This window comes from Oncorhynchus mykiss, chromosome 11 (genome assembly GCF_057628025.1).
Source record: "Oncorhynchus mykiss isolate SJ-2025 chromosome 11, ASM5762802v1, whole genome shotgun sequence".
Taxonomy (NCBI): domain Eukaryota; kingdom Metazoa; phylum Chordata; class Actinopteri; order Salmoniformes; family Salmonidae; genus Oncorhynchus; species Oncorhynchus mykiss.
This window is the reverse complement of record NC_143032.1, coordinates 64,411,618-64,432,743: the sequence shown is the minus strand read 5'-3', so window position 1 is coordinate 64,432,743 and position 21,126 is coordinate 64,411,618. Positions and strand designations below refer to the sequence as shown.

Genomic DNA, 21,126 nt, shown 5'->3' with positions numbered 1-21,126 from the left:
TTGCAGCGGATAATTGTAGCGAGGGTCTAGATTGTCTAGCCCAGCTGATTTGTAGGGGTCCAGATTTTGAAACTCTTTCAGAACATCAGCTATCTGGATTTGGGTGAAGGAGAAATGGGGGAGGCTTGGGCAAGTTGCTGTGGGGGGGTGCAGAGCTGTTGAACGGTGTAGGGGTAGCCAGGTGGAAAGCATGGGCAGCCGTAGAAAAATGCTTATTGAAATTCTCAATTATTGTGGATTTATCGGTGTTTCCTAGCCTCAGTGCAGTGGGCAGCTGGGAGGGGGTGTTCTTATTCTCCATGGACTTTACAGTGTCCCAGAACTTATTGGAGTTTGTGCTACAGGATGCAAATTTCTGTTTGAAAAAGCTAGCCTTTGCTTTCCTAACTGCCTCTTTACTGAAATTCATAAATGTATCTAAGATTCAGGTGTCTAATCCAAAATCCACCTCTAGACACTTGGATCTGAAGGATTCGTTGCATGTAAGCAATATGAGTTTCCTCAGCTTACACCCATCCGGACCTTTCAGAACCAAACATAATATGTCTAACAGCAGAGGCTGTTGATTTTGGACTGCTGATATGTGACTTACCAGTGACCTCCACTGGCTAGATGGTGTACTCATTGAGGGTGAAGCCTTTCTCCAGAGGGGGAGTTCTGATGTTCTTATTGAAGATGTCACTGACAGTGAAATACAGCACACCACAGTAATATAGGCCCTTAGGAATTAACCTGCAGTAAGATAAGGGAAATTATGTTTCTGTTAGAACAAGGTTATAGCCACCATCATTAAGTTTGACGACACAATGTTGGTAGGCCTGACCACCGACGACGATGAGACAGCCTATAGGGAGGATGTCAGAGACCTGGCACTATGGTGCCAGAACAACAATCCCTCCCTCAACGTCAGCAAGACAATGGAGCTGATCATGGACAACAGGAAAAGGCAGCCCGAGCATAACCCCATTCACATCGACAGGGCTGTAGTTGAGGGTCGAGAGCTTCAAGTTCCTTCCTGTCTAGATCACTAAGGATTTTTCATGGTCCACACACACCAACACAGTTGTGAAGAGGGCACGACAGCGCCTCTTCCCCCTCAGGAGGCTAAAAAGATGTGGCATGGGCCTACAGATCCTCAAAACGTTCTACAGCTGCACCATTGAGAGCATCTTGACTGGTTGCATCATCGCTTGGTACTGCTTGACATCCGACTGCAAGGCGATACAGGGTGTAGTGCGTCCACCCCACTACATCACTGGGGACGAACTCCCTGCCATCTAGGACCTCTTTATCAGGCGGTGTCAAGAGGACAGCCCTAAAAAAAAAAAGTTGCCTCCGGCCACCCAAGTCATAAACTGTTCTCTCCGCTACCTCATAGTGGAACCGATGCAAGTCTGGAACGAGTCCTTAGTCTGGAACCAACAGGACACTGAACAGCTTCTACCCCTAAGCCTGCTAAATAGTTGGTAGCTATTTGGTTAACTCAAACTATTTAACTATCTGCATTGACCCTTTTTTACACCATTTTTTTGTCTCATCACATACGCTGCTGCTGTTTAGTATCTGTCACTTTATTCCTAGTTCTATGTACATACAGTACCAGTCAAGAGTTTGGACACACCTACTCATTCAAGGGTTTTTCTTTATTTTTACTATTTTCTACATTGTATAATAGTAGTGAAGACATCAAAACTATGAAATAACACATATGGAATCATGTAGTAACCCAACAACTGTGAAACAAATCAAAATATATTTTATATTAGAGATTATTCAAAGTAGCCACTCTTTGCCTTGATGACAGCTTTGCACACTCTTGGCATTCTCTCAACCAGCTTCACCTGGAATGCTTTTCCAACAGTCTTGAAGGAGTTCCCACATATGCTGAGCCCTCGTTGGCTGCTTTTCCTTCACTCTGCTTTCCAACTCATCCTAAAACATCTCAATTGGGGTGAGGTCGGGTGATTGTGGAGGCCAGGTCATCTGATGCAGCACTCCATCACTCTCCTTCTTGGTCAAATAGCCCTTACACAGCCTGGAGGTGTGTTGGGTCATTGTCCTGTTGAAAAACAAATGATAGTCCCACTAAGCCCAAACCAGATGGGATGGCGTATTGTTGCAGAATGCTGTGGTAGCCATGCTGGTTAAGTGTGCCTTAAATTCTAAATAAATCACTGACAGTGTCACCAGCAAAGCACCAACACACCTCCTACATGCTTCACGGTGGGAACCACACATGCGGAGATCATCTGTTCACCTACTCTGTGTCTCACAAAGACACAGCAGTTGGAACCAAAAATCTCACATTTGGACTCATCAGAACAAAGGACAGATTTCCACCAGTCTAATGTCCATTGGTCGTGTTTCTTGGCCCAAGCAAGTCTTTTCTTATTGGTGTCCTTTAGTAGTGGTTTCTATGCAGCAGCTCAAGAATGAAGGCCTGATTCACACAGTCTCCTCTGAACAGTTGATGTTGATATGTGTCTGTTACTTGAACTCTGTGAAGCATTTATTTGGGCTGCAATCTGAGGTGCAGTTAACTCTAATGAACTTGTCCTCTGCAGCAGAGATAACTCTGGGTCTTCCTTTCCTGTGGCGGTCCTCATGACAGTCAGTTTCATTATAGCGCTTGATGGTTTGAGACTGCACTTGAATTTTCCAGATTGACTGTCCATCATGTCTTAAAAAGTAATGATGGACAGCCGTTTCTCTTTGGTTATTTGAGCTGTTCTTCCCATAATATGGACTATCTTCTGTATACCACCCCTAGATTTGTTTAGCACTTTTTTGGTTGCTACATGATTCCATATGTGTTATTTCATAGTTTATGTCTTCACTAACATTCTACAATGTAGAAAATAGTAAAAATAAAGAAACTCTTGAATGAGTACATCTGTCCAAACTTTTGACTGGTACTGTATCTACCTCAATTACCTCGTACTCCTCCACATCGACTTAGTACTGGTGCCCTAGTGTATGTAGCCAAGTTATCATTACTAATTTTGTCTTTATTACTACAGCTTTTACTTTTCTATTTTCATTCGATTTGCATTGTTGGGAGGGCCTGTAAGTAAGCATTTCACTGTTAGTCTACACCTGTTGTTTACGAAGCATGTGACATAGATATAATGGGAGATAGAGCACTTTCAACAACATGTCATTCTGTCTGACCTTCCTCAGGTTACGGAGTCATCAGAACAACATGTGATGAGGTGCGTTTAACTAGCTAACTTGATACCCACCTGATATCAATGTGCCTGTGAAGATATTCCTCTTCATCATTTTGCTGCAGCTGGCAGACTCCCTAGAGACAGCAACCATCAAATCAACGACCAAGTCGTCGACCAGGTAAAATAAAGGTTGAATAGATAAACATTCTGACTAATGTGACTAGAGAGAGTAACTATCACATACATAAGCAGTGAGCCATGTACTTGAACAGTTGCTTCCAATTTAGTTAAGTGAATGCAGTACAGACCCTTGCTGCACAAACTACATTACAAATCAAAACATCTTAGTTCATTTCACTGTTAAAGAAACAGATAACGCAATATTCCCTGCAGCTAGCTAGCCACACGCAGCCCTCACCATGAATTTGGTGTCTTTTTTGGACAGTGTGTCTGTAATGAACACAATGGACTCAAAATGTTCAACCACGGCATGGAGAAGTTTGGGCTTGAAGAGGAAGAACAAAGAAAGGATGGGATGAGCATATGAAAGTCATAAGAGATCATCTTCTGTTGAATGTAATGCCCTTGGGCTGTCATGAATACATGCAGTAAACCAAAGCATGAAGACATACATGGCAAATAAGAAGAATATATTTGGACTGGTGAACTGTAAAGCACTTAAATGGAGATTGCACTTACCCAATGTCCACTTACCTTAGTGTATATTAATCATTACAGTACCAAAGCAGCAGTATGCATTGTGGAGTTTGGTGGTCACCTGTTTCTCATCCATAGAGGTGTAGTTTGGGTGCGTCAGCAAGATCTCAATATCCCCACTGGATTCAACACCTGCAGAAAAGAATGCAGGAACAGATAAATAATTAGGAAATTACCCAAAACATAAAATAATCTAGTTTATAAAAACAACATTTTCCTTCCCACTGCAATCACTTCCTTGATCATACATGAAACATGCACATCTAAACAGTACAGAGTTATTAATACTAAAAACCACCAAGTACACCACTACATGTCAGGACTCACTTCTCCTGTAGCTTCCACAGATGGTCCTGATGTACTCAGCATCCAGCAACTCCAGCTCCTGCAGAATGAATGTCTGGACAAACACACAAAACGTGTAAGACAGTAGTAACAGTAAATTAACTCCATTCTAACCACTTTAAAAAAAATTCATATAAAATATTCACAACAGCAAATATCACCCGCCACCATCATCTCAACTCGTGGAATCCTCTTCTCAAACTCCTCAAAGTACCTACAGCAGACACAGAGCAGCGTCACACACACACGCCACCAAGCATGCACAGGAAACTTCAATTGGAATGTATGAGACATCAACCATTGATGGTCATAAAACATTAGCAAAACACTTACATTGGTGCAGGCAGAGTGATCAACTGACAGAAAATTCACACTTACTGATGATTGAGCGTGTGTTCAATTTTCCTCAGATCTAAAAGCACAGTGTTAATATACAGTGAGCTCCAAAAGTATTGGGACAGTGACAAATTCTTTGTTTTGTCTGTGCACTCCAGCACTTTGGATTTTAAATGATACAATGACTGAGGTTAAAGTGCAGACTGTCAGCTTTAATATGAGATGAATCGATATGGAATAGAATATGTTACTAAACACTTCTACATTAATCCTGAATGAATCGTGAATAATGCTGACTGAGAAAGTTAGAGGCATAAATATCATTCCCCCCAAAAATGATAACATAACCTCCCGTTAATGTAATGGTGAAAGGTTAGCATGTCTTGGGAATAGGATAGTTTGTAACCTAATATGGATGAAAATACCCTCATTTTAAAGCTGACAGTCTGTACATTAACCTTATAGTCATTGTATCATCTCAAATCCAAAGTACTGTAAAAAGTAGCTTTAAAAGTTCAGCAAACCTTCCAGGGTCTTCACTCCCTCATCAAAAAACTTTCTGTCAGGAGCCGGACTGGAGAAGGATGGAGAGTTAACTGGTTAGGTGTGTTCGATAAAGGCTGGAACAAAATCCTGTGGAACAGTAGTTTTCCGCAAGAAGGGCTAGAAAAAAAGGGGGCAGTGATTGGGTTTATCAAACAAAGCAGAAGACATACCCAATACCAGTAACTCTGGTAAGGAAGTTGATGGATGAGCTGGTGTCATCATTACGAATCTGGGAAGATAAACACAATCCATTGTGCATCAAACGGAGTGGAATTAACAATATAATTATCTTCTTTCGTTTATGCACTTTGCATTGTGGCCACATTGGACAAAGAAGTGACAGACTGCACCTTGCTTGAAGGATAATGTCATTCCTCAAACACTCACCGTTTCCAACTTCTTGAGTGTTCCTGTTTGTAAAAACTCATCTATCTTCTTAGTGAACTCTTTTCCAACTCTCTCCTATTTAAAATAGATGAACACAATAGAATGTATAACGGAAGTATAATGGTGTACTGTTATACTACTTTACTGGTGAGCATTGGCTGGCATCAGATTAGCCCTTGATCATGACTCTCAGTTCCATTACATTACCTTTAAGAGTCATTGGACGAAGGTGTCTTCTGTACAGAGGAGTTTTGTTAAGAGCCCTAACGCTCAGTCTGAACATTAACACGCATCGCTTGCAGTACAGTCTTAGAAGCATAAGGACCTTATCTTTCATGAAGGCAAGATATATATTTTTTTCAACCAAAACATAAAATTGATACACACCTTTATAGGTTTAGTGTTCCCACACCGCCATATCTCCATGTTACAGTGCATGTTTACGGAAGACAGAGCGACCACCTGTGCTAATTTGCTATCTTGCATGTGCCAAACACCTGTGTGTAACGGGAGAAAGCCTGCAGAATCGTGTTGTCACTGAAAAATGCATTTGGCTGCTGGTTAAAACAATCTTCAGTAAGTAAATATTTTGCATTTGTGAAATTATCTTTATGTGATATGAAAGTAAAGGGCTTTATGTTTCTAAAACTATATCAGTTTTGAGAATCTATTCACGTTTAGATGGAATACTTGGCTGTTTTGGCTGCCAGTGCCAGTCTACCTCTGAAAATAACATACAAGGAAGGTCCTTGGACCTTAAGGAGTAATGGTGGGCTCCTTAAGAGTACATCTTGGGCTAGCATCAGATGAGCTTTCAAGTCAATCAACTACAATCGACCACTGCTATAAACAGCACTGTAGTGCTGTGTCTGAGACACCTATTTCTCAACACCTATGCACTCACCAGTTTCTTGGCCTCTTCTCCAATTTTGATCTTCTGGGGGTACTTGGAGATCACTGAAGCTGCTTTCCTGAAAAACACTGTGCACAACACATAGTTATTCACTGTAATTGAGGGAGTAAACATGGGGCTGAAGGAGCCAGACAAATGACATTCAGATGCCTGTTGTGAAGGGACACTTGCATCCTTCACTACACTACTACCATGTCTTGCCTGTAGGCGTTGTACTTTTGGATAGCTCTGTTGACATTCCTCTCATAGTTGGCCAATTCTGGGAGTGTAAGAAACAAATATAGAATCATACTCACTCAGACTTCGCATATGGAAGAAACTAACAGAGAATATTGGTTGGTTCCACAGGCTATTAGCCATGATCACCACAGAGGCTGACGTTTTACCTCACGTTAACAGGCTGTGCAAAGGGGGTTTCAATTACGTTTGGCACAGCACTTAAGAGCTAACAGGCTGCAGAGGCTGTGTTAGCTAGCTACATTACTTGCAAGAAAGTAAAATAAGAATACAACATACTTTTGAAAAAAGCTGGAATACAGAGATGAGTAAAAGGAAAGCGCCACAGGAATCCCCAAACAAGGGAATAACAGACTTTCTTACAGGTAAGTCAAGGGGCGTGCTAGCTACTAGCTAATGACACCTGGCTAGAACATATGAATAGGTTTACGTTAGCTAGTTATAGTAGCTTATTTTCTAGCTACCTTAATTTGCAAGCAATAGCAACTAGGCAAGTCAGTTAAGAACAAATTCTTATTTTCAATGAGGACCGTATACTACTTATAAGGGTTCGATAAAGGCTGACCTTCTTGCGGTCCTTATACTACTTATAAGACATATTACTAGCTAGTATGTAAAACATGAATATAAACTTATTTCATTATTTAAAATGCTAACCCCTAGTACTAGTTGTAGTCCTCGTAACGTTTAGTTAGCTAATAGCTGTGTGTATGTAACATAGTTAGAACCTCTCAGGGATATGTGGGACATCCCTCCTGGCCAAAAGCCAGTGAAAATGCAGAGCGACAAATTATAATAAATTACTATAAAAATCAAACGTTCATGAAATCACACATGCAAGATACCAAATTAAAGCTACACTTGTTGTGAATCCAGCCAACATGTCAGATTTCAAAAAGGCTTTTCGGCGAAAGCAAACAATGCTATTATCTGAGGATAGCACCCCAGTAAACAAAGACAGAAAAGCATATTTCAACCCTACAGGCGCGACACAAAACTCAGAAATAAAGATATAATTCATGCCTTACCTTTGACAAGCTTCTTTTGTTGGCACTCCAATATGTCCCATAAACATCACAAATGGTCCTTTTGTTCGATTAATTCCGTCTGTAAACTTTGCCAAAACATTTCAAACTACTTTCGTATTACAACTTTAGGAATTTTTTAACTTAAATAAATCGATCAAATTGAAGACGGGGTGATCTATGTCCAATACAGGAGGAAAACAAACTGTAGCTAGCTTTCAGGTCACGTGCCTCTAACAGAGTCCTCTTCACTCTAGCCTAGTTCTGAACTGTGTTACTTCTTCATTACACAAAGGAAAAACCTCAACCAATTTCTAAAGACTGTTGATATCCAGTGGAAGCGATAGGAACTGCAAGAAGGTCCCTTAGAAATCTGGATTCCCAATGAAATCCCATTGAAAAGAGAGAGACCTCAAAAAAAAAATCTGAATGGTTTATCCTCTGGGTTTCACCTGCCAAATAAGTTATGTTATACTCAGACATTATTCAAACAGTTTTAGAAACTTCAGAGTGTTTTCTATCCAAATCTACCAATTATATGCATATCTTATCTTCTGGGGATGAGTAGCAGGCAGTTTAATTTTGGGCACGCTTTTCATCCAAAATTCCAAATGCTGCCCCCTATCCTAGAGAAATTTTTAATATTAACAGGGGAGAGTAGACGGACAATCAACTCCACTACGGGGGAGCAGGGCGTGCGTGACACAACACAGAAATAGCAAGAGATAAATAACCACTTTTGGTTGAAAGTAGACCAGTGAGCAGGTAGTATTATGCGAATATGGTACACAAATTAAAAAAGGACTGAAAAATAGAGGTCGGACACAATTGTTTGAGTGCTATATAGAGGAGTCTCTGGTCCTCACATTTATATGACGAGGACCCATAAAACACCCTCAAAGTTTAATGAAATGCAAAACTAGAATTTAAGTACTACACACCTAATTACTTCATTAGTCACAGTCAATAAATAGTAGTTTATGACAAATGCCAGACAATAAACCCACTTTGGATGTAACTGAGAAACATCACATTTATGCCAGTTCCAAGTTTATATGATTCTGAGTCAACTAAAATGGGCATTACACGCACCAATTACAGTGAAGGTATGTACATTCTATGCCAACAGAAGTGCTGGGTTTACAGTAGGGCTGCCTAATTGCCCTCCTAAGAAAAGTATCTGACTGAAGTTCTCCCTGCCGGTCTGTATCATCGATGCTCCTTCTGCTCAAGCTACTGCTACTGACTGCCTTTCCCAAATGCCTCTACATCTGAAGCTGTGAAAGACCATCAACCATGAACTGCCAGATCCCTACATTTGTTTTCAAAGCAAATAAGATTATTGTTTGTAATGTAAAGCGCTAGATACAATAAATGTATTATTATTATACATTCAGTAGTAGGCCATTGGTAGTCAAGCACTAAAAAATGCAACCTGCTTAGTGTCACAGGAGAAATAAATCACTTAATTTTACAAATTCCCCTCATTGTAAATTACGCTAATAATAGCTCTAGAGTTTAGGCTATTTCCCAGCAGCCTCAGACTGCAGGATCACGTTCAGTAGGCACATAAAGGAGAGAACAAAAAATAAGAAGAGCCTTCATGGAACAAGTTCAATAGTGTCTCCCAGGCTTTCAGAATGTTTTCTCCCATGATCTTGCCTAGTGAATAAGATCCAGGCAGGCCTCATCTTGTGTTAAGAGTCAGTCTTGATGTAGACTTTGTCCCTGGAGAAGATCTTGATGGCCTCCTCCACCTCAGAGAGCCTGCGGTCCAGCTGCGCACGACGGGAACGGACACCCAGAGAGTCGGCCCTGACTGGAAGAGACAGCAGCTCACTCACCAGAGACCGATGGGCTGGAAGAATAGAGACAGAGACGAAAGATAATGAATAAATAAGAGCATCCATCTTGGTCTGAAGGTTCAATATAAATACACAGCGTCTTTTCAATAGTAAATACCATCTATTTGAGCTGATGTATACATACTAAGCAACTTGAAAAATAATAGGTATAAGACAAATAATGTAAAAGTGTTTGTGGTAAAAAGACCTACTCTCTTTGAGTGACTCCAGGGTCTCCTGTCTCTCCCTCTCTGGCATCAGGGTGTGACCAGCTGGGATGGATGGATCAGGAATACTCATCCTCTTTTCCTCCTCCTCCCGTCGCCACTGTTCCTTCCGCTCCTCAAGGCTGATAGATAGAGGGACAGAGAGAATGATTCATAGTGTCAGAAAAAAGTATGCTTTGTTAACTATGAGGCAGAATTATTGGATCTGGAGTGAAGATTTGCTACTTCCAGTGACTTCCACTTTTGAATGCAAGATAGACTTTTTGTTAAGTGCAGTTACAGAGGAGGATAATGTATATTGGTTCAGTGTACTTACTACTGAGGCACCTGTCCCTTGACGGCGCTGGGCAGGGGCTGACTGTTCCTCAGGTTGGTCAATGACTGGGAGCGACGGAGGACTGTCTTCCCTGCAGCGTGTGCATTGTGGCTCACAAAGTCCACCATCCTACCCTGCACCTGCAACAGAAAATACTAATTAATTAAGTTTGCATTTGGGCTCAGAGCATAGCACATCATACCACATTTATTTTTGATATTGGTAATTGGTGAAAACAGACAGTGCAGAAGAGATATTCTGCTCAGCCACATTTGGAGGTAAATGGAAGTTGAATAAAAAGATGTCTCAACCTTCAGCTGTGGAGTTTCCAACCATAGAGGGCAAGATTTGGAGGTAGATGTGCAAATACACAGCTAAAATACACACTGATTGGAGGAATAGATGTTTACATTTCAGTTGGAGTCAATCCATTAATTCAGTCAGTCTGGGCTATTTTAATGTGCCTATCTCACCTGTAAACTCGGTTTCTCTGTATGGTTTTGGGAGGCTGAGCGAGGTGAGGGGGACGGCGATGGGGCACAGTTTGATCTTGGGGAGGGTGAGAGAGCACGCTTTAGTCTCGGGGGGCCAGCAGAGCCACAGATAGAATGTGCTTTTAAAAAGTTCTGACACTCCGGCTTCATAGGAGGGCTGGTCTCCTGCAGAAGGAAGAGAGAGGGAGCCATGTAGAATCAATCCCACATTATTACAAAAATAAAAATACAACGCTAATGGTGGTGCCCTGGTTTGTTATAGGAAGAAGGCCCAGCATCCCTGGACATCCTTATAATTTGAACTAACTGGCACAGGTCTATGCTTGGTGTGGAATCCACCAGTGCACTAAACAAAGGGCTGCCTATCTCCCAGTCCCCCTCACCTGTAGCTGGGCCATGACCCTGGAGGGGATGTCCTGGTATTTAGGGGAGCTCCACAGGGCTTTGACCGGGACTGGACGGGAGTGTTCCCTCTGTGCCTCCTGCTCTTTGCAGCGTCTCTGGATCTCCCTCAGCCGACGCACGTTCTCCTTTCCGTAGTCACGCACCAGCTGCTCTGTGGGACAAACAGAGAATACAGGGAATGAGAGAAAGGTAACACAGAAACACATTGTTTCTGTTGAACCTTTTAAATGTATTTTCCTGTATAGTAAATGACATTGCATGCAATGTACTACAATGACAAACAGTCCATCCACTACAACCACAAATGTGGCTTTGAATTTGGCAAGGAAAGTGGAAGATGGTGTTGACCTGTGGTTACCACGAAACAGTAGGCGTTGGACTTACTGTGCTTAGAGGGGTTGGGACTGAGGGAGACCCCCTCTAGTCTTAGCAGGGCCCCCACCACCCCTCTCTGGCCCCTCTCCAGAATGTGTGTGGCGTTAGGGCCGATGCGGGGGTGCCGAGGGGCACGGGCACTGTAGCAGCCTGGGTACAACACAGGGTCCGGGGCCAGGGGACCAGAGAGAAGGGCTGAGGTCCCATGAGCGTTCCCCTCCAGACGACCCCTGGCTGGGATAAGGAAGTACAGAAGACACCATGTGACATGCTGTTTCAACAATTATTGGGATTTTAAAATGCTGTACATTTTAGCTATATTACCAGAGGCAGGACGTTTGTAGTATTCGGGGAAAAGGGAGGGATCTGGGGGTATGGGCCCAGATATCATGGAGGGACCCTCGCACATCACTGAACACCTGTAGCTGTTGCGAGACAGAGACCAAAGATATTCACAATTGGGCTAGCTACTCGAATAGGTTTTTCACTGAATTCACATTTCAGAAAGTAACGTGATCATTTAAGCAACAAATGTAATGCCAGTTAGAAAATACTGTTACACGCTGACCATGACCTACTGTTGCAAGTTTAGAGAAAAAGCCGTCGTTAGCTAGCTAGCAAAAGATATCGATGCATTCATTGACGACTGATGATAACTAACGGTGACGTTACTGTAACTACAGATAACATTCGCTAGCCTAAATAAACACAATGTTTTACAGTTTTCTGCCAAATATTACCTTTATAAAATACTCCAGACTTCAAACCAACTGTAGCTAGCACTAGCAGCCCAGTCAACACGCAGCAGTCAGTAATGACGCAGAGACAACAGTGTTAACGACAAATCCCTCACCATGGCAACAATGTAACCTACCGCAGATACCCGAGAGGCAGCTATAACATCAAATACAGTACAATATAAAGATGGGCTAAAACTGCTTCTCCAATATAAATCCCGATCACACTTGTTGGCTAACTAAACTCATGCGCACAAATACTTCATCTGCTCTAACTGTCGTCTTGCATCGAACTGCGCGTGTGCACGCCGTGAAATCAAAGGCACTCCTTCAATATAAAGTTGTTTTTGAGGAATAATTTAAACGGTTCAGTTTGTCACTTTCACAAAGTTGGAGTAATAACATGTTCAGATACTTAAGACATTGGCTTGAATCTAGGTTGTACCTTTAGATTTCGAGAAAATTAACAACTAAGGAAGAGTCTTTCACTTGTCTCATTGACTTCTCATTTCCCAAACCCCGGCCTGGTCTGTTCGGTCTCTTTCGCAATCATTTCCCGGAAGTCTTGCGATGTTGCGCCTCTGAGTTTAGAACCTCTGTGATAATTCTGAGGACGACGACGATCTACCACAGAGCACCTGGATGTCCCCGACATAGAGATGCTATTAAATTAACAAAGGGGCTATGTCATAATCCCCAAAAGTTCCATAATGGATACATTTTGGTCAAGGAGAAATCCAAAACCAGTCTAATTGGAATGAATGGCAGTAGAGGCAAAGGTGATGCATTTCCTGCGTTCACTTGTGCAGGAAAATAAAAGTAAGACGTTATATAAGAAATGGTGTAATTGAATAATATTAAACATAAAATATTGCTATATAATTAATCATAAATACGGGTTTTATAAAACAATTATGTATAAATAGCCTCTAAAATATTTGTAAACAGACCATAAATGTCTCAGATGTTTTCTTGGAACGCTGTGAGTAATATTATGATACAATATCGTCAGCAGCAGCAGCTAGCACCAGCACAAAAACCAAGTTCCCAATATTTTTTGGAGAAGGTGAAAAAATAATTATATATATATATATATATATAACCAAGTTCCCGAATGCTTTACTTATAGTAGGTGGAGATTTTAATATTTCTCAGAATAATTGAATTGATAGATGGCCTCCAGGACAGTCCACTTCTATGAATACAAGTTTGGGGCAGTTTATGGAAAGGTTTGATATTAGAGATATTTGGAGAGTAAAGTTTCCTAATGACAAGTATTTCACTTGGAGTAATAAGGCACGCTCCAGACAATCACACAGATTTTTGGCTGGTGTCTAAATGTTTGGATAAACAGGGTATTTCTGTTAACATCCTTACCACTCCCCTTACTGATCATAGAGCTATTTATATTGACATTAAACTTTTTCTCTGATAATGGCATTGGCAGAGCATCCTACTGGAAGCTTAATAGCTCTATATTAAAACATAAGTTGGTCAAGATGGAGATAAGCAATTTAATTACACACTTTTGGAACAAAGCTATAACTGACAATTCACACAGTAATAATATGAGTTTGGAAAATATTTAAGAAAATATGGGAGTTTTCTTGCCAAGACAAGGAGAGCTGAAGAAGAAAGTGTTAATTACAAACATCACCTCTCTTGTTCAAAAGCCTGTTGAAAGTGTCTCAGAGGGTGAACAAAATTCATCTTATTTTTTCAGGTTAGAAAAATACCACTATAAAAATAATATGATTCAACAATTAAATATTAATGGCCTCATCACAGATGATCCCAAATGAATCTCTAACTTTAGTTGCAACTTCTACAGGAATTGATATAGTTCTAACTATTGTGAGGTTTCCTCAACTCTTTTCTTTGGCTCTCTGGGGGATGTGAAATTAATTGGGGAGGCTGAGAGGGAACAGTGTGATGACCCTATTATAGTTGAAGAGATCATTTATTTTATTGAACACCATAAAAATAATAAGTATATTGGGACTGATGGTATATCTGCAGAGTTTTACAAATCTTTTTCTCAACAGTTGGCCCCATTTCTGTTGGAGGTCTTTTCTGAAAGCTTTACAAATAATGCTCTCTCCCAGTTTGACTCAGTCTGATTACATTAATACCTAAGCCCCAGAAAAATTTGCTTCTACTCAATAATTGGCGTCCAACCTGTCTGCTCAATAATGACTACAAAATATGAGCAAAAAGAATGAAGGCAGTATTGGACTCAATTATAGAAGAGACTCAAATCTGGCTTCATGAGGAATAGACATATATCTAATAATATCCGACTGGTGTTAGACCTTATTGACTATTCTGATTTAATCTTCAAAGATAGTTTTTTTGTCTTCTTAGACTTTTATAAAGCCTTCGATACAGTGGAACATGAGTTTCTATTTCTCTCCCTTGAGAAATTTGGCTTCATGAGGAATAGACATATCTAATAATATCCGACTGGTATTAAACCTTTATAGACTATTCTGATCTAATCTTCGAAGATAGTTTTGTCTTCTTAGACTTTTATAAAGCCTTTGATACAGTGGAACATGAGTTTCTATTTCTCTCCCTTGAGAAATGTGGTTTGGGGGGAATTATTTTGTAGTACTATTAAAACTCTTTATATGAATGGGAACAGTTCAACTAAATTAAAGCATGGCACCTCTCGTAGATTTGATTTGAAAAGAGGAATTAGGCAAGGTCGCCCAATTTCACCTTACCTCTTCCTGCTTGCAACCCAACTTCTTACAAGTTCTGTTAAATCCAGTAATATAAAAGGGATCTCTATTGCTGACAGCGATATTATCATAAGTCAACTTGCAGATCACAACAACCCTCTTTTTGAAAGATGCTGACCAGATTCCTAGAGCAGTCGATGTGATAAATATATTTTCCAAAGCATCTGGTCTTTGCCTAAACCTTAATAAGTGTGAATTGTGTGCTGTTAAAGACTGTGTAATACCCTCTATATGGAATATTCCAGTCAAGGAAAAAGTAACATACCTTGGGATTACCATATCTAAGGATCAACAGGAAAGATGCTCATTCAATTTTATACCTATTATTGAAAAAAACAAAAAGAAGTTGAACCATTGGTTGCGGAGGGATTTATCCTTGAAAGGTCGAGAATTGCTTTCTAAAGCTGAAGGTATCTCCAGATTTACTTATGCAGCCCAGTCCCTATATCTTGACAACAAAATAGGTAAAGCTGTTGACCAGGTGCTTTTCAACTTCATCTGGAAAAATCACACACATTATATTAGGAAATCTGTCGTTATGAACTCATATGAATATGGTGGTCTCAATTTTTTAGATTTTCCTACTTTGAATGATACTTTTAAGAGAAATTGGGCTAAATTATTTTAAAGAATCCAACTTCAATTTGGAATTTCATTCCTCATTATGTCTTCTCCCGTTTTGGTGGCCTCAATTTTATGTTACTTTGTAACTATAACATTGATACGATTCCTGCAAAATGATCTGCTTTTCATAGACTCATAGCGTGGTCATTAATGTATACAGTGCCTTGCGAAAGTATTCGGCCCCCTTGAACTTTGCGACCTTTTGCCACATTTCAGGCTTCAAACATAAAGATATAAAACTGTATTTTTTTGTGAAGAATCAACAACAAGTGGGACACAATCATGAAGTGGAATGACATGTATTGGATATTTCAAACTTTTTTAACAAATCAAAAACTGAAAAATTGGGCGTGCAAAATTATTCAGCCCCTTTACTTTCAGTGCAGCAAACTCTCTCCAGAAGTTCAGTGAGGATCTCTGAATGATCCAATGTTGACCTAAATGACTAATGATGATAAATACAATTCACCTGTGTGTAATCAAGTCTCCGTATAAATGTACCTGCACTGTGATAGTCTCAGAGGTCCGTTAAAAGCGCAGAGAGCATCATGAAGAACAAGGAACACACCAGGCAGGTCCGAGATACTGTTGTGAAGAAGTTTAAAGCCGTATTTGGATACAAAAAGATTTCCCAAGCTTTAAATATCCCAAGGAGCACTGTGCAAGCGATAATATTGAAATGGAAGGAGTATCAGACCACTGCAAATTTACCAAGACCTGGCCGTCCCTCTAAACTTTCAGCTCATACAAGGAGAAGACTGATCAGAGATGCAGCCAAGAGGCCCATGATCACTCTGGATGAACTGCAGAGATTTACAGCTGAGGTAGGAGACTCTGTCCATAGGACAACAATCAGTCGTATATTGCACAAATCTGGCCTTTATGGAAGAGTGGCAAGAAGAAAGCCATTTCTTAAAGATATCCATAAAAAGTGTTGTTTAAAGTTTGCCACAAGCCACCTGGGAGACACACCAAACATGTGGAAGAAGGTGCTCTGGTCAGATGAAACCAAAATTGAACTTTTTGGCAACAATGCAAAACGTTATGTTTGGCGTAAAAGCAACACAGCTGAACACACCATCCCCACTGTCAAACATGGTGGTGGCAGCATCATGGTTTGGGCCTGCTTTTCTTCAGCAGGGACAGGGAAGATGGTTAAAATTGATGGGAAGATGGATGGAGCCAAATACAGGACCATTCTGGAAGAAAACCTGATGGAGTCTGCAAAAGACCTGAGACTGGGACGGAGATTTGTCTTCCAACAAGACAATGATCCAAAACATAAAGCAAAATCTACAATGGAATGGTTCAAAAATAAACATATCCAGGTGTTAGAATGGCCAAGTCAAAGTCCAGACCTGAATCCAATCGAGAATCTGTGGAAAGAACTGAAAACTGCTGTTCACAAATGCTCTCCATCCAACCTCACTGAGCTCGAGCTGTTTTGCAAGGAGGAATGGGAAAAAATGTCAGTCTCTCGATGTGCAAAACTGATAGAGACATACCCCAAGCGACTCACAGCTGTAATCGCAGCAAAAGGTGGCGCTACAAAGTATTAACTTAAGGGGGCTGAATAATTTTGCACGCCCAATTTTTCAGTTTTTGATTTGTTAAAAAAGTTTGAAATATCCAATAAATGTCGTTCCACTTCATGATTGTGTCCCACTTGTTGTTGATTCTTCACAAAAAAATACAGTTTTATATCTTTATGTTTGAAGCCTGAAATGTGGCAAAAGGACGCAAAGTTCAAGGGGGCCGAATACTTTCGCAAGGCACTGTAAACATAATTTTTCCCCGCATAGGTATTTCATTTGGAACAATAAGGACATATTGTATAGAAACAAGTATTTTTTTTAAATAATCATAATCATATCCTGCTGGTGAGTCAACTTTTTAATGGAGGATTGTTACTCAATTATGAGACATTTTTATCTTGTTACAATATTCCTGTAACACCTAGAGAGTTCGCCATAGTCTTTGATGCTATTCCATCTGGAACTCTTATGTTATGTAGAGGTGTAGCTGGCCTAGCGTCGTCCGGGTTAGGGAGGGCTTGGTCGGTAGGGATGTCCTTGTCTCATCGCGCACCAGCGACTCCTGTGGCGGGCCGGGCACAGTGCGCGCTAACCAAGGTTGCCGGGTGCACGGTGTAGCCTCCGACACATTGGTGCGGCTGGCTTCCGGGTTGGATGCGCGCTGTGTTAAGAAGCAGTGCGGCTGGTTGGGTTGTGTATCGGAGGACGCATGACATTCAACCTTCGTCTCTCCCGAGCCCGTACGGGAGTTGTAGCGATGAGACAAGATAGTAGCTACTACAACAATTGGATACCACGAAATTGGGGAGAAAAAGGGGTAAAAAAAAAAATAATAATAATAATTTTTAAAAAAGAGAAGCGTGCCCAAAGTAAACTGCTTGTTACTCAGGCCCAGAAGCTAGGATGTGCATATATATGGTAGATTTGGGTAGAAAACACTCTAAAGTTTCCAAAACTGTTAAAATAATGTCTGTGAGTATAACAGAACAGGCAAAAACCTGAGGAAAATCCATCCAGGAAGTGAGATTTTGTTGACGTGGGTATTTTCAATTGACCCAGATTGCAGTTCCTATGGCTTCCACTAGATGTCAACAGTCTTTAGACATTGTTTCAGGCTTGTTTTCTGAAAAATGAAGAAGAATGAGCCCTTTTTGTCAGCGGACTGAGGAAGAATGCAGAGCTGGTCTGCGCGTGTAACCGATTGCGCGCCCTTCGTTGTTTTTCCTTTCTATTGAATACGCTATTGTCCGGTTGAAATATTATTGATTATTTAGACAATTGACAACCTGAGGATTAATTCTAAACATCGTTTGACATGTTTTGACGATCTTTATCGGTACTATTAGGATGTATTCGTCTACATGTTTTGACCACCTTGAAGCCAGTGGATTACTGAACAAAACGCTCCAACAAAACAGTTTTTGGGATATAAATAGGGACTTTATTGAACAAAACAAACATTTATTGTGTAGCTGGGACTCTTGTGACTGCAACCATATGAAGATCTTCAAAGGTAAGTGATTAATTTTATCACTATTTCTGACCTTTGTAATTCCTTTACTTGGTTGTAAAATGTTTGTATGCTTTTGTAAGCGGGGCGCTGTCCTCAGATAATCACATGGTATGCTTTCGCCGTAAAGCCTTTTTGAAATCTGACAGGGCGGCTGGATTAACAAGAAGTTCATCTTTAAGCCGATGTATAACACTTGTATTTTTTAGGAATGTTTATTATGACTATTTCTGTATTTTGAATTTGGCGCTCTGCAATTTCCCTGGATGTTGTCGAGGTGGGTCGCTAGCGGAACGCCTGCGCCAGAAAGGTTAACATGTCAAGGTGACCGAGGACAATTGAATGGTTAAAAAGTACAAATACGATATATGCAGATCAATCAAGATGGCGAGACACAAGTATAGGATCAAATGGGAGGAGCAATTCAGCGTGTCGGAGGCAAGGTATATGTGGCAGGGGCTTCTAACGATCACGTATTACAAAAAGAAAGCTAGTCATGTCGCGGACACCAACGCCGCCCTGCCGGACGAGCGGGGGGAAAAAATCTCCCGACTTGAGCATAATGACTCTGAGCTGCTGAGGATAGCCCCTGAAGAAAACGAGGGCTATGTGTTTATTGTCTCCATGGAGGACTATGCAAGTCATTCAAGCGTGTTAACTCTCGCAAGGCTGCCAGCCCTGACGGTATCCCAAGCCGCGCCCTCACAGCATGTGTAGACCAGCTAGCTGTTGTGTTTAGACTTCTCTAGCTCAGGCTGTTATCCCCACCTGCTTCAAGATGTCCACTATCATCCTGGTGCCCAAGAAAGGGAAAGTAACTGAACTGAATGAATACCAACCCGAAGCACTCACTTCCATCATCATGAAGTGCTTCAAGAGGCTAGTCAAAGACCACATCACCTCCTCCCTCCCTGACACACTCAACCATCTCCAATTCTCCGATCGCCATGACAGATCCACAGACGAACCTCACGCACCTGGACAAAAGGAATGCATATGTGAGGATGCTGTTCATCCGCTATAGCTTGGCCTTCAATACCATAGTGCGTTCTAAGCTAATCACAAAGATTACAACCCTGGGACTGAACTCCTATGTAACTGGGTCGTAGACTTCCTGACGGGCGGGCGGCCCTCAGGTGATGAAGGTAGGCAACATTACCTCCTCTACACTGATCCTCAACATGGGGGCCCCACAAGGGTGTGTCCTCAGTCCCCTCCTGTACTCCCTGTATACCCATGACAGCATGCCTCACACAGTTCCAACTCCATCATCAAGTTCGGTGACGTCACAACAGTAGTAGGCCTGATTACAAACAACGACAAAAGGGCCTACAGAGGAGGTAGGCACTCTGACGGTGCGGTGCCAGGTCAACAACCTCTCCCTTAACATCAACAAAACAAAGGAGCTGAATGTGGAATTCAGGAGGAACCAGGTTGGACACATTCCTATGCTCATCAATGGGGCCGCCGCTGAAAAGGTCAAACCACCTGGACACTGTGGTGAAGAAGGCAAGGCAGCAACTTCAACCCAAGGAGGCCAAAAAAATGTGCCCTGTCCCCAAGGGCCCTTACAGTGTTCTAAAGCAGTAACCAAATCATCATCAAGCTTTGATTAGTGCTAGGGCAAAACCCAAAATGTGCACCCGGGGGGCCCCAGGACCGAGTTTGGGAATCCCTGTTCTACAGGAGCACCACCGAGAGCATACTGTTGGGCTGCATCGCGGCCTGGAACAGCAACTCCACCGCCAATGACCGCAAGGCTCTACAGAGGGTGGTACGCTCAGACGAACGCACCATTGGGTGCGCACTGCCTGCCCTTCAGGACAACTACAGCACGCGGTGTCGCAGGAAGGCCAAGAAGATCCTCATGGACCTCTTTAATCACTCAGACATGTGCATGATAGAAGTATCATGGCAAAAACTGTCAGACTGGCCAATAGTTTATACCCCCAGATCATCAGGATGCTGAATAGCAACTTTGCAGCTACCCGCTCCTCCTGTCTCCCTCCTGCTCCCCAGACTTCATACCCGCCCACCCGCCTGATTTAAAAAAAGTTTCTGCCGTCCAGAGATGAGCTTTGGCTCCACACCATGCAAATGACAACAGGAACTGTGACTTGCTTTCAGCTCTGGAGCTGGGTGTCATTGAAAGTTGAAGATTCCAGGTGTCTGTGACGCCCGCCGTTTGGTGCGACGCAGACCCGGTGGAGAGCGTGGGTGAAACTGTCTGTACCACTGACTTTTGATGCAGAGTCTTTACCAGATAAAGGTAGAATGTGTCAGTTATCCCATGAGAGCATTTGTCCTGAATGGGACAAATTCATTTTTATAGCCACGTGGCGCTATCGTGGTGATCATGTAACCTAATGAAACACATTTTTTCTAGTAATTGGGAGCACAGACTGTAGGCCTATATATTAGGCATTTTGACTGTAGTATTAATGAATTCCCCTCTGTAGGTAAGCTTGTTATAGCCATTTGCGTTGCACAACCTCATCACACAGAGGCTATATCCATATCAGTAAATGAGACAAAACAAAATATTGAATGTCTTGCCTATAACCTGCCCTGAGCGAAATAGCCAAGGGATCCCAAATGATCAAGACTATCTATAGCCTATTCTTATTGCCAGATATGTT

The 21,126-nt window shown here is 41.6% G+C and overlaps 2 protein-coding genes and 1 long non-coding RNA gene across 4 annotated transcripts; 1 reads left to right on the top strand and 2 right to left on the bottom strand.

Annotated features, from left to right (window-relative positions):
- Positions 1 to 608: 608 nt before the first annotated feature.
- On the bottom strand, positions 609 to 6,774 carry LOC110535089 (DNA polymerase beta-like). Its single transcript, XM_090189066.1, has 8 exons — positions 6,717 to 6,774; positions 6,616 to 6,673; positions 6,406 to 6,472; positions 4,215 to 4,287; positions 3,949 to 4,019; positions 3,589 to 3,675; positions 3,243 to 3,304; positions 609 to 732 (listed from the first exon to the last, which is right to left on the bottom strand). Exons 1-8 carry the CDS (start codon positions 6,772 to 6,774, stop codon positions 609 to 611), a joined length of 600 nt encoding a protein of 199 aa, XP_090045192.1.
- A 24-nt stretch (positions 6,775 to 6,798) lies between these two features.
- Positions 6,799 to 10,378, top strand: LOC118937374 (uncharacterized). Its single transcript, XR_005034710.2, has 2 exons — positions 6,799 to 7,016; positions 8,806 to 10,378. It is a non-coding gene; the product is annotated as an uncharacterized LOC118937374 (long non-coding RNA).
- enkd1 (enkurin domain containing 1) lies at positions 8,508 to 12,625 on the bottom strand. Of its 2 annotated transcripts, none has more exons than XM_036936073.2 (8): positions 12,078 to 12,625; positions 11,662 to 11,762; positions 11,347 to 11,571; positions 10,941 to 11,113; positions 10,537 to 10,722; positions 10,064 to 10,203; positions 9,733 to 9,869; positions 8,508 to 9,534 (listed from the first exon to the last, which is right to left on the bottom strand). In XM_036936073.2, the coding sequence occupies exons 2-8, from the start codon at positions 11,744 to 11,746 to the stop codon at positions 9,374 to 9,376; spliced, it is 1,107 nt and encodes a 368-aa protein (XP_036791968.2). In that variant the 5' UTR covers positions 11,747 to 11,762; positions 12,078 to 12,625; the 3' UTR covers positions 8,508 to 9,373. The 2 variants fall into 2 exon arrangements, with proteins under 2 accessions (XP_036791968.2, XP_036791967.2); XM_036936072.2 differs by having other exon boundaries at positions 12,212 to 12,375.
- Positions 12,626 to 21,126: the final 8,501 nt, after the last annotated feature.

Excerpts from the sequence above, each read along its gene's own strand:
- LOC110535089 (XM_090189066.1), bottom strand. The coding sequence starts at position 6,774 with ATGGCTAATAGCCTGTGGAACCAACCAATATTCTCTGTTAGTTTCTTC. Across the intron at positions 6,473-6,615 it reads CAAAAGTACAACGCCTACAG|GAAAGCAGCTTCAGTGATCT; the intron begins GCAAGACATGGT and ends AGTGTTTTTCAG. Across the intron at positions 4,288-6,405 it reads GAGAAGAGGCCAAGAAACTG|ACATTCATTCTGCAGGAGCT; the intron begins GTGAGTGCATAG and ends GTGTTTGTCCAG.
- enkd1 (XM_036936073.2), bottom strand. The coding sequence starts at position 11,746 with ATGTGCGAGGGTCCCTCCATGATATCTGGGCCCATACCCCCAGATCCC. Across the intron at positions 11,572-11,661 it reads CTACAAACGTCCTGCCTCTG|CCAGGGGTCGTCTGGAGGGG; the intron begins GTAATATAGCTA and ends TCCTTATCCCAG. Across the intron at positions 9,870-10,063 it reads AAGGGACAGGTGCCTCAGTA|CCTTGAGGAGCGGAAGGAAC; the intron begins GTAAGTACACTG and ends TCTATCTATCAG.